Source organism: Erithacus rubecula (assembly GCF_903797595.1).
Source record: "Erithacus rubecula genome assembly, chromosome: 3".
NCBI classification, from domain to species: Eukaryota; Metazoa; Chordata; class Aves; order Passeriformes; family Muscicapidae; genus Erithacus; species Erithacus rubecula.
In genome coordinates, this window is record NC_136689.1 from 8,151,635 (window position 1) to 8,172,180 (window position 20,546).

The following is a 20,546-nucleotide window of genomic DNA, read 5'->3' on the forward strand; positions in this document are numbered from 1 at the left end:
GCTTGACAAGAGTTAAAGAGAATTGTGCTCTTGGTATGAACAGCTGCAAAACACATACATCCTTTCCTGGAGTGGGCGTTTGCCATGTGTTTGTTGTGATATGCTGATGTGAGAATTCACAAGTTAGAGCTCATGAAATCAAATTTCCACTGAAGGGAATGAAAGCTGGATTTGGCCACCTATACTTATTTACCACCTGGAGCTGCAGACTGAGTAATTGCTTTTTGTTATTGCTGTTGTCTGTGCTGCCTCTGTATCTGGAGTGATGCAGCCACCACACTGAAGAAAATGGAGAACGGGCTAAGAAATGTAGAGCAGCCTCAGGTGTAGTTTCACCGTTCAGGTCTGCTGCTCTTACATGATAACCTTTTTCTCTTTGCTGCTTTTACATGACAGCCTTTTCCCCTTTCCACTCATCGTCTGAGCTCCCATTCCCGAGCCCACCTCTCTGATGGACTTTCTCCAGTGTATTTTCAGGCTGGATGCACTGCCATGGCTACACAGGAGCCTGTATCGGTGTGTTCGTGTCCATTCTTCACCCTGATCACGAAGTCTTTGCCATGGAGCCGTGTCCATCGCATGTCCATCAGCTCCTGGAGGAGGCTCAGGGATGACCTTATCCCTGCAATTCCCTGAAGGGAAGGTGTGAGCAGGTAGCGGTCGGACTCTTCTCCCAGCACAGGACGAGAGGAGCTGGCCTCAACTCACACCAGGGGGTGCTCAGGATGGACAGCAGGAGGAATTTTTTCACAGGAAAGGGTGTTAAACACTGGAATGGGCTTCCCAGGGAGGCGGAGTCACCGTCCCTGGAGTTGTTTAAGAACTGGAAGCGTCACGTAGTTGGTGGAGGTATTTGGTCAAAAGTTCGACTCTATGATCTCAGAGGTCTTTTTCAAGACCTTATTTATTCTGTGATATGCTTATGCTACTAAAAGTACAAATGGCAATTACATATTTATGTGTGCGTGTGTACAACAAGTGTGTTCCCGTAGCCAAGTGAGGCTGAGGGCAGCCTGTTCCAAAGCCCGGCGGGACCCTCAGCGCGGCCCGTCTGGGCAGGATGCGGCAGCGCAGCGCAGCCCAGCCCAGCCGCCCCTCACACCCGCAGGCAGCTCCCGCGGGCCCGGAGCGAAGTTTCCCGTGGAACACACGCAGCCGGGACAGCGGGGACAGTCAGGACATGATAGCCGGGACAGAGAGCACAGCACAGCCGGGGCAGCGCGCACAGCACCGCCAGGACAGCCGGCGCCGCTGAGGGCCGGCGCGGCCCGGGGGCGGGGCGGCGGGCGCGGCCGTGTGTCGGGAGCGCGCCCGGCGGGCGGCGGGCGGCCGCCATCTTCTCTGCGCGGCCGGCGGGAGCGCTCTCTCTGCCCCCTCCTCCGCTCCCTCCTCCTCCTTCTCCCTCCTCCCACTACGCTCCGCCGTCGCCGCCGGTCAGGAACGGGGCGACCGGGATAGCGAAGGCCGCGGGGAAGGCGGGGGACGGGGGAGCAGCCCCGCGGGGGCGGGCGGGCCGCGGGGCGCCAGCCCGGGGGGTTCGTGCGGCCCCCTCCGCTCGCCCTGCCGGCCGGCCGGGCCCCGCTCTCCATGGGATAAGCTGTAAACATGTTCAGCTTTGAAGGGGATTTCAAAACAAGGCCCAAGGTGTCCCTCGGAGGAGCGAGCAGGAAGGTAAGGAGCGGCGCCCGCCCGTGCCTGTGTGCGTGTCGGTTCCGTCGCCCCCCGCCCTGTTATCCGTGCTTTTACCGTCGGGCCTTCAGAAATGGGAGCAGCGATGACTAAGGTTTAATAGAGGGGAAGAACCCTCCCCTCCTGATGATGTGTTTATCTCTGATCTCCTTGCCTCTCTGTTATTATTATTTTTTTGTACAATCAGGCCACACCATCCCAGGCTGGTAGTGTAGTAAGAATTGTGGGAAGCGAGGAAATGTCTCCTTGGCTCGTCCCCCCCGCGGGCGATCGATCGGTGCCGGTGTCGCGGCCGGTGGCACCTCCCGAGCAGCCGCTCTCCGGGTCTCCCGGGGGGGAAAGGACTCGGGGACCTCCTGTCATTTCCCTCCACAGGGAATGTGTGGCGTGGACCTGCCTCGGCGGAGGGATGTGGGGCACACACAGCCTCACACAACCCGAATTGCTGGGGGAGGTCCATCCACGTGAGCCGGGCGTGCCGGGTTGGTCTCTGTCAAGTTTAGGTTCAGTCAATTTGTCGTGCGCAGGGTAGGTAGCAGTTAATTGTCAGCTGTACCAGACTGTTCGATCTCCTTGTGTTTATTGATGGGAAAGAAGCAAAATTATTTATTCAGATCTTGCTGGTTGGACAGTGTAAGCCAGTGTTTAGTCGAGCACTGGAGGGCACAGGACTTCCGAAGAACGACAGAAAGGACAAAGTGTTTTTAGAAGTGGCCTGATCTGTAGGGGTCACTTAAATTCGCTGTGAAAATACTTGAGTTTCCCCGTTGTCATTGGAGATGACTGCGTGGGAAGCTAATGAATGTTTCCATTAGTATTTTTGAATTTTAATTGGGTAAAAGAATAAGTCTTAAGTTTTTATTACTGTGCTCTAAAACCTAGTTTGATTCTTGGAAACTTTTAAGGTTTGGCAGTACAGTGAGGAAATGAGCAAAAATACTCCAGTATGTGATATTAAAACCACAATGAAGTTTGCATTTTGACATATTGACTTAATATGAAGAGATTGTATACAGAACTGTATTTAGATTATGCAGCTTTTCCTCTGATTCATCATCTGTTTATCTTAAGACATTTCTGTTCATTAGTCCATGTAAACTGGCATTACATGAGTCAAAATGCCATAAATACTCTCCAGCTTAAGTAGGAGTTGGCAGAACATGCCCTGATCCTCAGCTGTACACTTCAGGTACTTTGCAACTTTTGACCCTGACTTGCTCATAGTGTTTCTTGCTGAACAAGTTGCCTCCTACAGAAGGAAACAACTGTTATAACATCTTCTTTTACACTCAGCAATTAATGAAAATGTATCAGAATTATATGGGGCAAATTTATTAATGTTATGTAGGCATAAATTTCCAAGGGCAAATATTAGCATGTAAAGGACTGGAAACTGAAATTGATGCATAACCTTCACTGTGTGCAGTAGAGGCTGTGGTTCATGATGAGATTGATACTGACTGGTGCACAGATTTCATGATTTTAGATTGGTTCACTGAAGTGCTTGTGCTGCATCAGTGCAAATCAGTTACATGCAGCTTTGGGCATCATGGTTACATGGACATCCCAGAGTGTCCTTGAAATAGCTGCTTATTTTCAGAAGCTTTGTATGGTACTAGTGAAATAACTTACTCAAACAGTACTAAAAACTACTTCTAAATGTGGTTTACCTGAATTTCTGTGCAAACATACAAAAACAAAGATTACTGTGGGAAATGTTTATGTGGGTTCCATGTGATGCCTTATGATTTAAGCTTTTGTATTTCTTAAATCCTATACTGTGTTAGTGCAAAGCTCTAAACTCCATATAAAGTGTAGTTAACTGTCTTCACATTTTGGTTAGACAAAACAATCCCTCTGGGCCTGTTATCCAAGGACACCCTACAGCCTCAGGCTCCAAAAACTATGTATAGAAGTGATTTGGGGGGGAGCAAACTGGGGCAGTATGACTTCACTACCTGAAGGTGTAATTGAAGGATTAACACCTGATACATAAAAACACCACACTTATACCTGTCTGAAAAACTCGTGGCCATTGTCCATCTGGGGTGTAGCCCTTTGAGGAGACTTTGTTTGCCCTCAATTAGATGTATCAGCTTTTATCTTTTAACTTTGTCTGGTCTCTGTTTCTAAGTAAGCCTGAATTAGGCATCACATGAGTTTCTCATTATTTCACATCACAGACTCCTTGGGATCATGTTTCTCATATGTATTGGCTTCATTTTTACAGAAAGATGGATTGTTAATTATTTCCTTTCAGCTTTTGGTACACATACAAAAAAAACCCTAATTTTTTTCACAAATGCCCTGACCCTCCCAAATGGTGTGTAACTTCAGAAAGATCAACTCTGTACTCTGCCATACTTCTGGTAGCTAGCTGCATACTCGGTGCTTCCCACTGTGACTCCTTTGGTGGAAGAAGTCTCAGTTCAGAAACACTGGGGCCATGGAGGTTAATGCTAAGAATAACTCTGTATCCAGTGTGGGGAAGTTTCCCAAATGCGGTTGCACCACTGCAGAACAGTGACAAAACCACCCTGTACAGACACAGGGATGCTTGTTTGAGGAGCCAGTCAGTGCTGAAGGTGCCAGTGGAGCCTGATGTGAGTAGAGCTACACCAAAATAGTGATCAGCAGCACTATTAGAAGTGTGGTTTTGCTGCTGGAACTGCAGCTGCAAACAGTAACTGTGTTGGTCACAGCTCACATGTGTTGACACCTGTCTGGCAGCACCATGTGTGTCTGTAGTGTTCCCTTAGGCCTCGCTAGGGAACTTCAGTAAGTTCTATCAGTAGGAGCATAATGATAGAAGTAAAATTGGGGATTTGCATAATTTTGGCAGTTAGATACTGAATCTAGTGTGCATTCCCATCACTAGCTTGTATTGCATTTTTGAATTGCAAAAACAGAAAGCTTTGGATCTGATTTTGCACTGTTTGCATCTGACATTCATGTGTGTTGTGGTCTGAATTGTGTGTGCTCTTGAGAGGCACTTCAGTCCACCCATATCAAGCATCACTTGTTTTTGTTCTAGTCACTGGCTGCAAATTAGTGTTCTCGAAATTACTGCCTCAGTGACTGATCCTTTCAGAATATTATTATAGCATTATAATAAAGCATTGTACAGAAGTGTAAAAATGTAGGTGGTATTGTCAATGCTTGTACTTTTCCTTCCATATCTACTTTCAAGAATCTGCTGATTCATCTGAACTGTGCCCTGTCACATATGTTTGAGGGCGTAGAGACAAGATTTTATTTACAATGTGATAAGCTAATTTTAGAGGGTTTTATTTATTTATTTTTATTTCTGGGGTAGTTTATCATCACCTTTAAAACATGGTTCTTTGCTTTATGAGGCTCTTCAAAAGAAATTTTCAAATTTAGTTTAATTGTAACTGGCAAACCATATTTTTGTGCTTTTTAAGTGAAGTAGTCTCCAAAAATGAATGCTGTTATTAGAGTTCAATACTGGAACCTCTTGAATTACTCATGGGCATTTTGTGCAGGACAGTAATTGTTGCTTGGAAGGCTGTGGCTGCAGAGAGTCTGTGGTGTGTTAGGCAGGAAATGCAGAGCTGTGCATGAAGAGTTGGCTTGGGGTGCAGCTCAGATTGGCCTGCACAGCCCCCTGCACAGCTGGGTTGGATAAGGGAGCAGATGGTCCCTTCACCTGGCTGCTTCCCAGCCCATCCCCTGTGTCCCGTGCAGGGAACAGGTTTCTGCCAGGTGGAGTGTCACCAGGCCTTCTGGGGACAGCTGGCAGCTTGCACTGATTTTAGCATGAACACGGAAGTGGTTTAACCATGTCAGCCTGATTTGGGACAGTCAGGCTAGTGTTACTTCATTAATTCAGTAATATTAAGAAAACTCAGAGGTAGCAATGCTTTAGTGCATCCATGCAGGGCATCCCCAGGGCAATGCTGGGATGTACAAGGGGCTCTGCAGCTCCACGTGGTTTGATTATGTTGTGAAATGTATGAGTGACACCTTGGAAGTCTAACAGGAAAAATGGGTAAAAGAATATTCAGTCAAATGTTCAGTATCACTTGAGCTGTCTAGACCATGCTTTTACAAATCCCAAGACTGTTTAAAATAGAAAACTCCCTCCTTTTTCAGGATTTGTAATACAGATGAGCTAGCATGATCATGAAAGTGAAAGTGAAAACAACTTCATTGAGTTTGGGGTTCTTTTTGATCTTTGGCTTTTTTTGTGGAAGACAGAAGCTTACTAATGAAACTTACTAATACTGATTACTCCATCTGTATTTTAAAAAGTCTCAGTAATTGCTTTTAATATGGACATTTTTACTAATCAGAGATCTATTTAGAAAGTTTTTTTATATTTTAATTTAGTAGTTACTGATTTGCTTTCTTAAATTAGAAGCATGACATTAAACATTGGAGTCTTGTTTATATTTCCCCCTGCTTTCAGCTGAAGTGCAGAGGTAGAACTCCAGAAGCACCTTGTTTGCTCTTTGCTGTCTGTATTCTACACATGTGGAATTAAAATTAAAATTTTACAATCAGTAGGCTGTAAAATTGCCAATGTATGGAGAGATCTGCCTGTGTTGAGATTGGTTTTTGTGATAGATGCCTGTAGGATATAAACATTGATGGGACAGTTAAAAACCAGTTTTGTTTCTCTCTTACTGATTGATTGAGGAAAACAGTTAATAATTTTAGGAAGGAATGATTACCATTTTATTATAACTTATTTGACCCCACACCATGCCACAATGGAAGTGGAATGATGGTAAGGATTACAGTATGGATATTCTAGTTTAGAATTACAAACTGAGTGTTTATTTTTGAATGGTGGGAAAGAATTGCAGTACTTTGCTCCCTAAGACCTTTGTCCTGTCAGGCACATGGTGTAGCTCTGTGTGCAGGTGCATACCTCATTCTGAGTCAGAGCTATGTTTACCCACAATCTTGCAGTGTCACAGCCTAAGTCTTGAAATACTTGTGGAATTTTACATCTGTGGCATGGAAGGATGAGGAGACCTTCATGTTGTAAAATAATGCCTGCCTGTCAGTAGGAAACTGCACATTTAATGCATCTTTGATTCTTAGGCTTTTTTTTTCTCTCTGTAACATTTGAAATTCTCCTCATTTGAAAGCAAGCTACAAATGATGGAGTTGTAGTTACCTGACAGTAGTGATTATGCTGTTATTTTCAATTATGTGCTGTTTTTTTAAATCCAGATTAAAAATTTATAGATTAGATTTTATTTATAAATAAAATGCCTTTATAAATACATTTTCCCCACTTGTTTTCCTGAGAAAATGGTGAGTCACAGAATGGTTTGGTTTGGAAGGGACCTTAAAGATTACTCAGTTCCAATCCCCTTGTCATGGGCACACCTTGCACTAGAAATCACTCACCTACAGCTCTGTGTACAATATACACCTTAAAAATCATCATAGGGACAAACTGAGCATAAATGTAATAGCAGCTTTCTTGCATTTCAATCAAGAAATGAAATGCAAGAGCCTCTTCTAGAGCCTCCAATCAAATTCTGGTTCCACCATGTATGGTTTTGTGGGTACCATGACAGCAGAATATTTCAAGGTGCTGAATGAACTTAGACATGTTCAGTGGAATTGACATTGTTGAGGTTCAGTTCAAGGCATTGCAAGCCTTTTAAAATGTGAATTTCTTTTACTGTTCAGATTTTAAAAACCCAATTGGAGTTCATCTTGTCTAAAATTATTTTGGGAAATAGAAACATTGTAGAGAAGGTGGGGAATAGCTCCCAGTGACCATGTTTGTTCTGTAAAAATAAATGTTAGAAAAATTTCCATTTATTTGCTTAGTTACTGAATACTTGTGTTGAAAGGAATTTTATTCTATAAATTGCTTAGATCACTTCATTTGTTTTGGGAGTTGTTACCGATTTTTATGTGTTTCAAGTTAAATTTATCTGTAAAGTCGTGTTCCTCATTTTAAGGAAAGAAAAAAGATTCAAAGTTCCTGGATTTTGTAGATGTAAACCGTACAAGTTTCTATAATTGTCCATGAAATTAATAAGATCAAGTATTCATTTGTTTTTTAAAGAAAATTGCATAAAAAGTCATGCCTTGTATTTTGCATGACCTCTTGTAATGTGAAATACAAAGCATTCTCACCTACTAACCAAAGTAAACCCTCTCTGTCTATAACGAAGCATCAAACATTTATTAATAATATTTTTTTTGCTTTAGTGTTATTAATATTTTTTAAAATCTTTGTTTAACTGTTTTTTAGTTTCTGAAAATAAGGATTGTTTTATCTTTGCATCTGGGCATATTTCAGTTTTAAATTTATTTGCTCTATGATAGCTTGGTTAACATAGCTGCCCAGGAGTGTTCAATTTCAGAGTTTAAGAGTCAACAAATATTAGAAGTGTTGAAAAGGATTTAATTATGTATACATTTTGTTTTTCTGAATCTGGATTTTGAGCCAAGAGGGCTGAAAGTTTTTTCCTCTCAAGACAAAATGTTCAAATGCAGAAGGAAAAGAGTAATAGTTTCTATGTTTGTATACCTTATTCAGTCTTTGTTTAGGACATGTGAAAGCTAGGAGTTCTGCAAACATACTTTTGCAACCAGAAAGTGTATTTCAGCAAAACAAGGATAAGAAAGCAATTTTTTTTTTTTTCATTATGGGTTGAATTGCTGGTTTTGGAGCACTGACATTGACATTGTTTCACTGTCAGCTGTTGTCAGCTGCTGCCTTGCAGCAGTTCTGCCACCCAGAATTTTGCTGTGATGAATAGCACAGTACATAGAAGTATGCGTTATCCCCATGTACAGATTAACATTTCAAATGTTACTCAGCATTTCTTTGGTGGCAATCCCACGTTTTCCTTTCTGTGTGCTGTCCTCCATCTGCCTCCCTGTTTCCACCTCTTCCCTCCTCCTATCTTACCCTTGGAGTCATCCTCTGCAATGTCTCTGCACTGTGTTTTGCTGTCACATATGCTTTCTCTGCTTTCTTGTTTCTTTGTGCCGTGCCTCACAGAAAACTTCTCAAACTGGGTTTTTCATGGTGCTGCAGCTCAGCGTGCTAGAGCAGGAGGTTGGTTAGTTGGTTGTCTTTTCTCCATTGCAGAAAGCACCAGGCAGGAAAGGGACTGCCAGGTGTCTGCAACTTTGCGTGAAAACTCACAAACGGTGCATTCCCCATTTGCATTTGGGAGGGCAAGCCCTGAAGGAAGATCACATCATAAAAATCAGTGATTCAGGGAATGGCTCTTCACTCCTTTTGGGTTAGGACTGACAGAGTCAGGACAAGCTCATGCTTCATTCCCCTTACCTTGTCTGCCTGCCTGCCGTGAAAGGAAGACTCAGCACCTGGTGTGTGCCTGTCTGGCAGGTGAAGAAAGGTGCCATGAGCAGCACAGGATCAGTGCAAGGTGGGGAGTAGGAGGGAGCCAGGTGTGATGTTGGAGTTCCTGTCGGGCCATCTCCTGCAGTGAGGAGCTCTGGGCAGCTGGAGCTGCTGGTGGTGTGGCTGTCACTCTGGGTGGGAGTTGTCACTTGAGTAACGCTGTTGTCATTCACAACCAGCCACAGAAGAGCAGCTGCTGAGTTTGGCTCCTTTTCACAGTGCTGGTTGGCTGTCAGTTCAGGGAGGGTTTCAGCAGTTACCTCTCTTTAAGAAATGATTTTCATAGAATGCCCTTCGTGTTGGAAGAAAATTATTTCGTGGTTCTTTTCATCTCTTTCCTACTGCAGGTTTGTTTTCTTTTGAACTTACATGGTTACTTTTTGATTTCTGAAGAGACAGTGTATTCGAGCTTGGTTTAAAAACTCTTTAAGGGGGTATATTTTTCTTTAATTTAAATGTGTTCTTTAGTCATAGTTATGATCTGTGTATATCTTGTGAACATGAGTAACAGTATTATTTTACCCATAATGATTTGTTAAAGGTGAGGTGTACTTATTTGAATACTTTATTGTCTTAGGATAGTTCTTCAATTTTATTTAATTTATACTGTAACAAGTTGGCATTTTTCTTTACAAGTACTCGAAGCAAGTATGTGGCTGACTGAAAACTTCACTTTTGTTAGTTTCAGAGTGAGTTGGATTAAAGACTGGTTGCTACAAAGAAACCCACTTTTTCATCAGTGAAAAGCTGGTGATACACTAAGGATACACTTCCCTGTTACATCTTTGTCCCTGTTCAAGGGATTTGAAATTGTTTGTTTCTGATACACCCTCTGCCCACTTATTTCCCATTATCTACTAATAATTTTTATTTTCTGTCTTTGCTTGGTTTTTTTCATACCATTCTCTTCTCTATTCACATGCAGCAACTTGTTTTACTTTTCCTGTATTTTGTTCTGCTTTTTCTTTCAATTCTCTCTGAAGTGTGAGGGCAAATTACAAAACATTGTTTCTAAGCAGAAATGCACTTTACATAGTGCTGTCTGCAGAATAATCTCTTCTAGACTGGGAAATTTCACCAATTTCTTTAAAGCATTGGGTATCAGCTGTTGTGAAAGTCCTGAAACTTTAAGCCATTTGTTGGTTATTAATTTAGTACCTTGTTTTGTCTTTTTGTGTGTTCCTTTCTGTACTGTTTTGAGTGAAGATGCATCATCTTTATGTATGGATTTCCTTGGGTTGTTTGTGGTGTGTTTAACACATGGAACAAACCCTGTCTTTAGAGGGCAATAGCTGTAGTTAGTGGTGTCTTTGGCCATAAATACTGTCTTTAGAGGAAAGATGGTTAACCTTCTTGTGGGATTTTTTTTTTCTTTTTCACTCTCTTGGTGGTCTGTGTTACAGTATTTTTTATCCTAAAGAAACTAAGAGAATCATGACTTTGCTTCCTCTGTATCATCAAAAATGAAATGCAGAAGAGTTTTGCTTTCATTTTTTTTGTATCTGCTGATAGACATTGAAAGTATTCCAGCACAGTTGTTTCAGCTGTAATTAAATATTTTATGAACATTTGTTTGCCATCTTCAAATTGATTTTTCTATATTAAAATACAGTACATTTTCAGTTTGAGTGTTTTTTAATTTCTTAACTTCCCAAAGGTAATAGGGGCATGTGGAGTAAAACGAAGTTGTCATATGTGTCATAGTGTCAGAAAATGAAAATAGGTTCCTTAAATCTACTGTGTGTTTTAGACTGGATTTGGGAAGGTGCCAGGGTGCTTTCTTCTCCTGTTGCCTCCAGAGAAAACTGAATACAGTGCCTCAATATTTTGAATTTTTTTGTATATTTCCTTAGAAATTTCCCAGAACCATCCAGTAAGATACTCCTGCAAATAAAGCTTTGTTTATATATTGTAATCTATGAGTACTCATATAAGATTGTGGTTTAAAAGCTAATGCATGGTTTTTCTGTTGTAATAATATTGGTTTTTGAGGCCTCATGAATACTTTAGTATTCTTGTATTTTTGTGTTGGTGAGATCACTGTCCTGAAAGTTTTGATGCATAGCCTTAATTTGGGTGAAGATTTCAAAATTTTAAAAGAAAAAACTTTTGCCATTTATGCTGTGTCTCTCTTCACATCTTTTCTGGACAAGCTTTGGGAAAAGGATAAGTAAATGTAAGAGCTTCATGCCTTTTTGCAAGTTAGATAAAAGCATGGGGCTTTGGAACAGGATGTGATTGCTCTGAATGTGCCACAGCTTGCTGTGTGCACCTGGGCCAGGGATTTACATACCCTCCAGGCAAGGAAAACACTCAGACTTCTGCTGTGACCTGGTGGGACTGGGACCTTATTGTGCTCCAGCTCTGCTGTTTGTAAATGGGTGATGTTTGCTGGGGTAATTGGGATGCTGAGACCAAAACATGGACAGGGATCAGTGCAGTTTGCTGCTCTTTGCTGGTCTCTTTCCATGGGGACATAACTTCCCTCCATCAATGTTCTTTGGGAGGGCTGCACGTGTCTGTGAGCTCAGAAAATGATTAACTACTTTTCTCTATGTTTTATGTGTTATGCATTTTAAACAATCCCTGAATGAAGTCTGCTTTAAATATCCTGAACAGGGTTGAAGCAGGTTTGAATGAAATGCAGTAGTGTCTTTATTTGTGTCTTACAGGAAGAAAAGGCTTCTCTCCTTCATCGTACTCAGGAAGAAAGGAGAAAACGAGAGGTAAAGTAGCCTGTAAGCGTTTGTCTGCCCACAGATTTTTCTTTGGTGTTACATTTATTGTGCCAAGTACTTCTGCTGCAATAGGACTTAGTACACCAATGTTTTCTTTCAGTTTGAAAGTTCTGTATAGTCTTCAAGTATGCTTTAATTGGCAAAACAATTTGAGTGCTTTGAGATATTCCTTAGAAGTGCTTTTCATCTCAAAAGAAGATAAACATGTACTGGGTGCAAAAGGGAAATTTCCCTTTCATTTTGGTGTTTATTGGATCTAGTCTTTGTTGAGAAAAGATAAGGATTTGGCTTGTAAATTGGGCATTTTACCTTGTCCATAATCTGTTACTATGGGTTGGTCTCAGTAAACTTTCTTCTCCTGGTTCTGCTATGGTTTCTTGGCTGACCTTTAGTACTTCACTTCCTCAATGTGTGCCTCAGTTTTGTGAAGGTAAAATCAGAACAGTGATTCTTGAATGCTTTGAAAAGTGCTCAAGTGTATTGAAGTCACCTGATAATTTAGGAGCAGTGAGAAGCTGATGTATGAAGCTTTTAGCAACCTTGATACTGCTTTGTGATGGAAGTTTACTCATCTGGAATAATGCAAAGGAGGAATAGGCACTGAAATGAAGAACCCAAAATTTAATAGAGTGGAATTTGAGTCAATATGTTAATTTTCTCATTTTTTCCCCCTACACCCCCGAATAAGATGAAAAAAATTTGGTGTTAAATACTGATTAAAAAGTATAACTATGCAGGTTTTATGCTCATGAAGAAAACAACTCTTTGGCCCTTAAAGGTGTGTTTGACTCATGCTGGATTAAGCACAAGTTCTGTAGTGGCTCCTCAGTTTCTGTGGACAGTTTCTGCTTTTTTTCTCTCCAGCATGGGTGTGTAGTTATGGACTAAGTTCAAGTGTGGAAGTACCAGGATTTCACCCATTAACTCAGAATTCCTTGCTATGAATTGGCTTTATGATCAATGAGTTGTTACAGCATGTAAACATTGTGTGTGGTCCAGGAACTCATTCAGTTGCTTGGCTCTGTCCTTTGCAAAGCTCGTGCAGAGCCATGCACTCATCCCAGTGGAGCACACATGTGCACACTATGATTTGCTGTGGCATGGAGCACATTTTCACAAAATGAATGGCTCCTCTGAGAATAAAATCAGCTGTGGCTTTTAAAAACTGCCTGTAGCAGAATCTTAGCAGTGACCTTAGAGTTAAACCTTTGCAATTAGGAGTCTCTAATTGACAATTATGTGTTTTGAGATAGAACCAGTACCTAGAAAGAAGTTACCTGTGTTTTAGTTGAGCCTTACATTATAGTTATGAAGAGATAACTGAAACTCTCTGAAACTCTCTCCTGATAGCACTTTTACTGTCAATACTTTGGAAAGAGAAATACCCTTTGGCCTAACAAAATTTTGATTTTGATCCATGATTTAGAGGCAGAGGCTTCAAGAATCTGCTTATTCAGATAAGTTGCTTTAAGAACCAGAGTTTTCCAAGAAAAATAAAATAGGCCTTGAATAGCAATTTTGTCTGGTGTTCTCTCTGGTCAGTTCAGGTCATGCTTTTAAGCTGGATATGTCTTTATAGGACAGTAAATTGGAAATCAAGATTTTTGCGACTTGAAAGTTTATGTGAACTTTCAAAAAGTATTTTAATGAAATTTATGAAAAAATTCCCCTGTTTGCTTTGCCTGGTGACCCTCAGAATTATAGGTTCAATATGTTTAAGGATTGATTAGGTTAAAATTTCTCTTTTTCAAGCAGCTTCTTGATCCTTGTATTTTCCTTCAACCCCTGCTTTGTAGCTCTACGTTCATGAACAACTCATTATTTTCCCTAAGAAACTATATGGACATTTTTAGAAATACAATTACAGTAGCCACTTCCCATGGATGTTTATTGTAATGGGATATGCCCAGGATGTTGTCAAGGAGCCCTCCAAAAGCTCTTTCCGTAACATCTCAAACAAGCTGGCTTTCAGTTCCTCAGAGCCATCACCAAGGGGTGATTTTTGCTCCTCTTTCCACCTGCTGAGGAAGGTGTTATAAAAGGATTCACTAGATATGTCTGGTTTGGAAAAGAGGCTAAGAATTTTTATTAATTTCTGTATTTTGCTCCTGGGCCACAATGAGCTTTAAGCCTCATTTTCCTTATGACAGAAGTACTGTCTCCAAATAACTGATTTTTTTCCCCACATCTAAACTGTGCCAGCATCATAATGCTTGTATATTGTTTGAATGAAAACAAATAAGTGGGTTGTCAGTGTTTGCTGCTCTAAGCAGAAAGAGGAATGATGTCATTGAATTTGATGAATCAATGTTTTTCAACATAGTATTATGACTTTGTCTAATAAAATGCATTAACAATGAAGTGATGCAAAGGAATAAAATATATTGATTTCTGCAGTATTACATATTTACTGAGTACTAAAGATTCTTTTGCAATATTTAATGGTAAATTTGCATTTAAGAACATAAACATTCTCATTGATTTATGTATATTGGGTACAAATATTAAAATAATCAATTTTACTAATGATTACTGCCTAATTTTCATTAAAAAGCATATTATATGCAAATATATTTGATAAAATGGTAGAAATTAGAGTCAGTCCTATGGTGTTGATTTCAGTTTTCTTGCTTTGTTTTACAGGAAGAAAGGCGGAGGCTGAAAAATGCAATAATAATCCAGTCATTTGTAAGAGGGTACAGAGACAGAAAACATCAAGTCAGTACCTGGTTATTTAATTAGAAAGATACTAAATATTTTTGCTGAAGATTAGACTTTCTAGTAATAAATAATTTCATTGAAAAATAATTTTGAGTATTTGAGCAAGTGGAAGTTCTTTTTTCCCTCTGGACATTTTCATTTCAAACTCAGTATTTTAGTAAACAGATGTATGTTCTGCAAAGCATGGATGTGACTGCATGGACCTGAGTGGGACCCTGCAGTGATTTTTTAGCTGATAAATTGGATAAAAAAATTAGGTATTAAGAACTTTCACACATTATTGAAGCTTTAAATTTCTTTTGTAGTATTGCTAAGGTAGGAGTTTGAGTCAAAAAGTGGTTCTAAGTTACTGTTGGATAGATTCTTCTAAGAAAGTTTTGTTAAAATTCATTAATTTGAGTAAACTAGACTAAAATGTTTGATGTGACAATGCTTGATAAGCAACAGATTTGCTGCAACTGTACTTCTGGAGTTACAGAATGGAGTTGTGGCTTCATCTGTGGTATCGTGTACATTTTGATCTCTTAACAAATACATGTTGTATCTGTTTTACTGTACAACCTGGATGGATGGGAAACTGAAATTCTGTGTCTCTGTTTTAATTAATAACCATTACTGACATATTGATGCATGTTTTGTTTTTAAGTACTCTATCCAAAGAAGTGAATTTGATCGCTGTGCTAATTTGGCCCAGTCTGGAGGAGCCTTTTCCACTGCTAATGGAGCCAATTTGACTCTTTTAGTTCGCCAGTTGCTCTTTTTCTACAGACAGAATGAGGATTCAAAGCGTTTGGTGAGTACTGTTACATACTTTCTTCTGTAGTACTTGCATTTCATGCACTTTTAAAATAGTCTTTCACTTGAAATGCACTTTTTACTGCACTCTGCTGTTTTTCATTTAGTCACAATAACTTGAAATTAGATTTTAGAAGTGCATGTGCCCACACACATACATAGTATGTGAAATGAAGCCTTGAAAAATCCCATGTGTATTATTCACAGTAAGTTTTAAAAAATAATATACTTCTGTTAGGATTTTAGTTTTTAGACAGTATTTCTACTTGGCCCCATGGTCATTCTTGAGGTGTTTGGGTAATATTTTTTTTCTCACTGTTCAGTATTGCTGGCGTATCAATTGCAAAGTCACTGCCAGTTTCCCAAATGTATGAGTAAGTGTGATTCATAGTGGCTGTTAATAATGGACATTAAAGAATTATGGCTGTTTAATAACTAAAAATTACCAGATGGTGTAACTCAGTCTTAACTTTGAAAGTTTAGTTCTAGTGGTTGTGGAGTTTGTTCTGAGTAACAATTATTTTTTTCTCAACTGAACATGATTCAATGTGAGTTTGTGTTTTTTAAGTCCTCCAAAGGTATCCACAAGAGCATTGAAATATTACTGATTTGCCATAGATGATAGAGCTTGTAATGATAAACTGTAAACTTGTGCATATCTTGTTGCAGGTATGGATGTGTCAGAATTTAATTAAACAGAGTTCTCAGTTTGTTAAGCAATTGGATGGTCCAGACAGACTTACTTGCTTATTCCAAATAAAAAGACTGTTGGGGCTGTGTTGCAGGTAAGCCCTTTTTTTTCCTGTGTGCTACAATGTAAAAAGTTTCCAGAAATTATGTTGGGCACTTGTTTGTTTCTTTTTGTAGCAAGTGATGTATTAAATCTACATTAATTTTATGTAGAGGACTGTTTATATTAAAAATTTGTCTGCCATGGTATAGGATACCTGTTCTTTGTAGAACAATCAAATGTTCTTAAGCTCTGTTGACTTTCAATTTCAACATGTGCTTAAGGGGTGCTCTCCTAGGATAGGCCTGACTATGTTCTTAACTGTTTTATATAGTATTGGCAATATTTGTGGAAACCAGGTTTTCTTGGGAACTGGTAGTGTTTAGATGTAATTGTCTGATGTAGACTAATGTTCCAAGGATATGCTTTGGATAGATGTTGTTTCAAAACTACCATAATTTAATATGCCTTTTTTTACTCTTTATTTTGAATAGAAGGCATATTAAGCAGTTACATTATTGGCTTCAGCATTAAATCTATTATTTGTAGTGGGAGGATCACAGGAAGGTAAATCTGTTAAGGTGACTTGAATATCAGGCAGTTATTGTTATTCTTAGGAAGCAGTGTATTTGTTCTTGTTAATAAAAGGGACTAGCTACACTCTGCAGAGCTTTAAAATACTTATTTTTTAGAAAATGGTTTCATTTAAGTGACTGAAGCTTGTGTTCTTATAAGTGTGTAAACTGTATGTATGATAAACAGTGACAAAAGGTACTACAGATGATATGAGTGGTGGGCTTTAAAGTCTGTGTGCAGTGGGACACAGCTCTGGTGTCACTGCATGGAATTGCACATTTTCACTACAGTGGAAATTATGTTTTTGTAAATACAGCTCTTAATATGGATGGGGAAGAAAGCACATTTTTAGGACAAATCAGCCCATATGTATCTTATATTAAAAAATACTTTGAATTCTAAACAGGCTTTTAATCATCATAATTTTTGTGGTTACTGCTAGCTGTTACATAAGCAACTTGTTGAAAGGGTGAGAATGATTACAGGCTGAAATATTAGAAATACAGCCTAAGATGAATTATGTTAATTATGCACATGATGTTCCCTAGCACCTGTTCCCAGCCCCTGTTGCTCTGGGGCTTTCATGGATTCATTTGTAATACATTTGTGTTACATGTTGGTAAAACATGTATTATTCTTTGCTTCTCTTCCAGTTTGTGCAGTAGACCTCCAAATTTTCAAACCACTCAGAGCAAGAATTTAGTAAGATTTAAAGGTAGAATGCTATATTCATAGATAGCCTGAAATCAGGAATTATTATTTATAAAGATGCCATCAGAAAGATGTAGCTAAACCCCTGGAAAACAAGTAGATAGAAATAAATTACTGTAAGTCACTTTTAAGGTGAATGTGTGGAAAAATACAAGAAATACCTTGTTAAATAATTTTAATTTCATTTATAGGCTACTGCAAAATTGCAATGATGACAGTCTGAATGTTGCACTTCCAATGAGAATGCTTGAGGTATTTTCATCTGAGAATACGTATTTGCCTGTTTTACAAGATGTCAGCTATGTGACATCATTAATTGAACAAATTTTGCACTACATGGTTCAAAAAGGTAAGTAGCTAGGAACCACAGGTCCTGGGAGATAATAAAAAACTGAACACCTGAAGCCCTTATTGTTTAATCAAGATTTTGTCTTTTCCACAGACACTATGAATAAAGTGCTGCATACACTAATGTATACATCAGGTGGATATTGTCCTTGTTATGAGGTCATGGCTTGAGAAATTACTGCTTGATTTCTTAGAAAATTCTGTTTATAAATTGAATATTCTACTATGTTATTTATACAGACCTTAGCACACATTTTGAGAGTAGGTGGATATTGGCTAACAAAAGTTTTATTGGAGTACCTGTTTAACACTCTCACATGGACACACACACTGTGGCAAATCTAAGCCACAGTTGTGTAAAAGTGGTCATTGTGTTGCAGTACTGTTCTCTGTAAATGTTAATATTCATTATTATTCTAGGTTGGCATTACCTTTTCATCCTGCCAGCACTCAGACACCTTAGCAGAGATGGTGGCCTGGCTTTTGTTTCTCTCCTACCATCATCAGCAAAACTGTTTGCTAAACTGCAGTCAGTGACACCTGTGCAAACATACCAAAAGTTAATTAATTGGATAGTTAGCACCAAAATGATGTTTAGTTGCAAAGAAACTTTATTATTCTGGGAATGTCCAAAATAAATTATTTTGTCTTTTTGATGTGGGGGCTTGAGTTTGCAAAATTTGTGGATCATGAGGAAAGGCAAAAACATTTTGGAATAAATCTCTTGGACAGCCTCTTTGGTACAAAATGCAGAAAGAGCATCTTCCAATCATTGGTTATTGGCATATTTCTATATAATTTTTAAAGTACATTCAGTGGACTTGACTACCTAATCCTGTTACTAAGAACTCTATGTTGAAGTCACTATGAGAAAAAAAATTAGTCTTAATGTAGCACATTTATTTTACTTGCCTTGGCATAACAAAAACTGTATGTTTGTCTTATTGGTTTTTATATAATAAAGATGCATGTGTTTTTTCTTTTAGTATAATACTCTCTCCTCACAACTGATATATTAAAGTGAGATTATAGAATCATTATTTTTTTACTGAAATTTAGTGTTCTGATTACTTGCAATGTAAACAAAAATAAGCAGTTTTGTGCAACTGCAAATGTTCTGTCTCCTTATTATTTTTTTATGCTTAACTTATAAAGAATCTGTTACCAGATTTCATTAGTGTATGTTTTTGGATTTAATTTGCCTTCTCTATATGTCTGGTCAGCATTACTAAGTCATTTCTTTATGGGAACTTCCACTGTGACAAGTTAGGTGGTCCCTGAGAAGGATTCTTAGGCTGGACTCTCAATGATGTGACACTGTTTATGCATTTACAGTGTTCCTGTAATTGTGGAACTTGTGTCTTAGTTTGGGAGTTCATTGAGCATGAAGGAAGTTGGTTTAAGAAGAATGGAATCACGTGGTTGCATTTGTACTTCAGTGAGACAAAAATAAATTGCTGTCTTTATGGCATGGGTAAAATTACATTTTATCACTGTCTGAGGAAGCCCTGTTCTGGAAATAGCGATTGTATTCTTCAGCCTGCTGAGGCAAGCTGATCACAAAATTAGGACATTGTGCCAGCAGGCCTCTTGCCTGTATGATGCAGTTGTGTTTGGGGGTGAAAAATTGTTCATTTATGGAAGAGTGGAAGGACAACATGACTAGAGTCACTTAAAGGAGAACATCTTTTTCATAAATCATTATTTAAAGAAATCTAATTACTCACTTCATCAGCAAGAGTTGATTGATCTTTGAAAATCAAACTGACTCTGGATATGGTTATCTATGAATGATTTTATAATGTGATGTCTCTGAAGAGTTTGCTGGTATAGCCTGTTAATTATGTGAGTGTGACTTGGACTATTGTAAAATGTCTTCCTAAATTAAGCTTCATGTAATGAATTATAAATTATTTTTCAACTTAATTTGTATTGTTTTATATGGAAAAGAAGAAGAAAAATGCTGTGTTTAAGAGTGATTTTTTTTTTTTTTTTTCCACTTTCAGGCTACTACAAGTCGCTTTATTTGTTAATTAACAATAAGCTTCCCTCGAGTATTGAGTATTCTGATGTTTCTCGTGTCCCTATTGCAAAAATACTTCTGGAGAATGTTCTGAAGCCATTGCACTTTACATATAGCTCCTGCCCAGAAGGTGCAAGGTAAACAAAGATAATATTAAACATTTGTGTATTTACTTGCTATAGTCAGAGGTGCAGTTTGTTGTCCAGTGTCCAGCTGTTCTTGCAGTGCAGTTTGTTGATTTATTTGTACAGTAATGATTTTTTGGTAACACTGTACTAAAGCAATGTAGTTTCAGGTGTGTTTAAGAAAAAGGCAATAAAATGCTGAATGCTGCAATAAACAGAGCACAGAGAATTGCAGGTATCACAGTACACAGGAATGAGGGTGTGGAAAATTTAGATGAGAGGAGAGATGAAGCTAAGGGTAGATGAAAAGAATTTTAGAGTTCAAAAGAACTTTGTGACAGATGGGCTGAAGTTTATGGAGAGAAATTACTAAGGCAGCTTACAAGCAGAAAGAGTCAGGTATGTAGACAGGTTGTATCACATGCAGTAGTGTTTTTTGTTACAGTAAGGTTTCGTGTCAAAAGGGTTTTTGAGATGTGGGGTTTTTTTCCTATATTATAAAAATGTATTTAACTTCAGAATAGTTTTCTATGAGTTCATAGAAAGTTTAAAGGGTAGAATTGCATGTAAGATCATCAGGAAGAGAATTTAGTGTAAGAAGTTAGTTTTTGAGAAATCTGAGAAATTTGATGTACTAGGATAGAATTAATTGAGCATCTTTGCAGTCCTTTTGATGGATGTGTTCATACTTGCAAAATGATCTGTTATTCCATTGGTA

General features: G+C 38.9%; 1 protein-coding gene across 1 annotated transcript in view; it reads left to right on the forward strand.

Moving 5' to 3' along the window:
* The first annotated feature begins 1,310 nt into the window (after positions 1-1,310).
* Positions 1,311-20,546, forward strand: part of UBE3C (ubiquitin protein ligase E3C) — a 69,747-nt gene continuing 50,511 nt past the window's right edge. Inside the window, exons 1-7 of the mRNA XM_079300305.1 lie at positions 1,311-1,671; positions 11,734-11,787; positions 14,443-14,517; positions 15,167-15,313; positions 15,985-16,100; positions 17,524-17,681; positions 19,687-19,840. Of these exons, the coding sequence (XP_079156431.1) occupies positions 1,606-1,671; positions 11,734-11,787; positions 14,443-14,517; positions 15,167-15,313; positions 15,985-16,100; positions 17,524-17,681; positions 19,687-19,840 (770 nt within the window). The 5' untranslated portion in view covers positions 1,311-1,605. The remainder of the gene's footprint in view (positions 1,672-11,733; positions 11,788-14,442; positions 14,518-15,166; positions 15,314-15,984; positions 16,101-17,523; positions 17,682-19,686; positions 19,841-20,546) is intronic.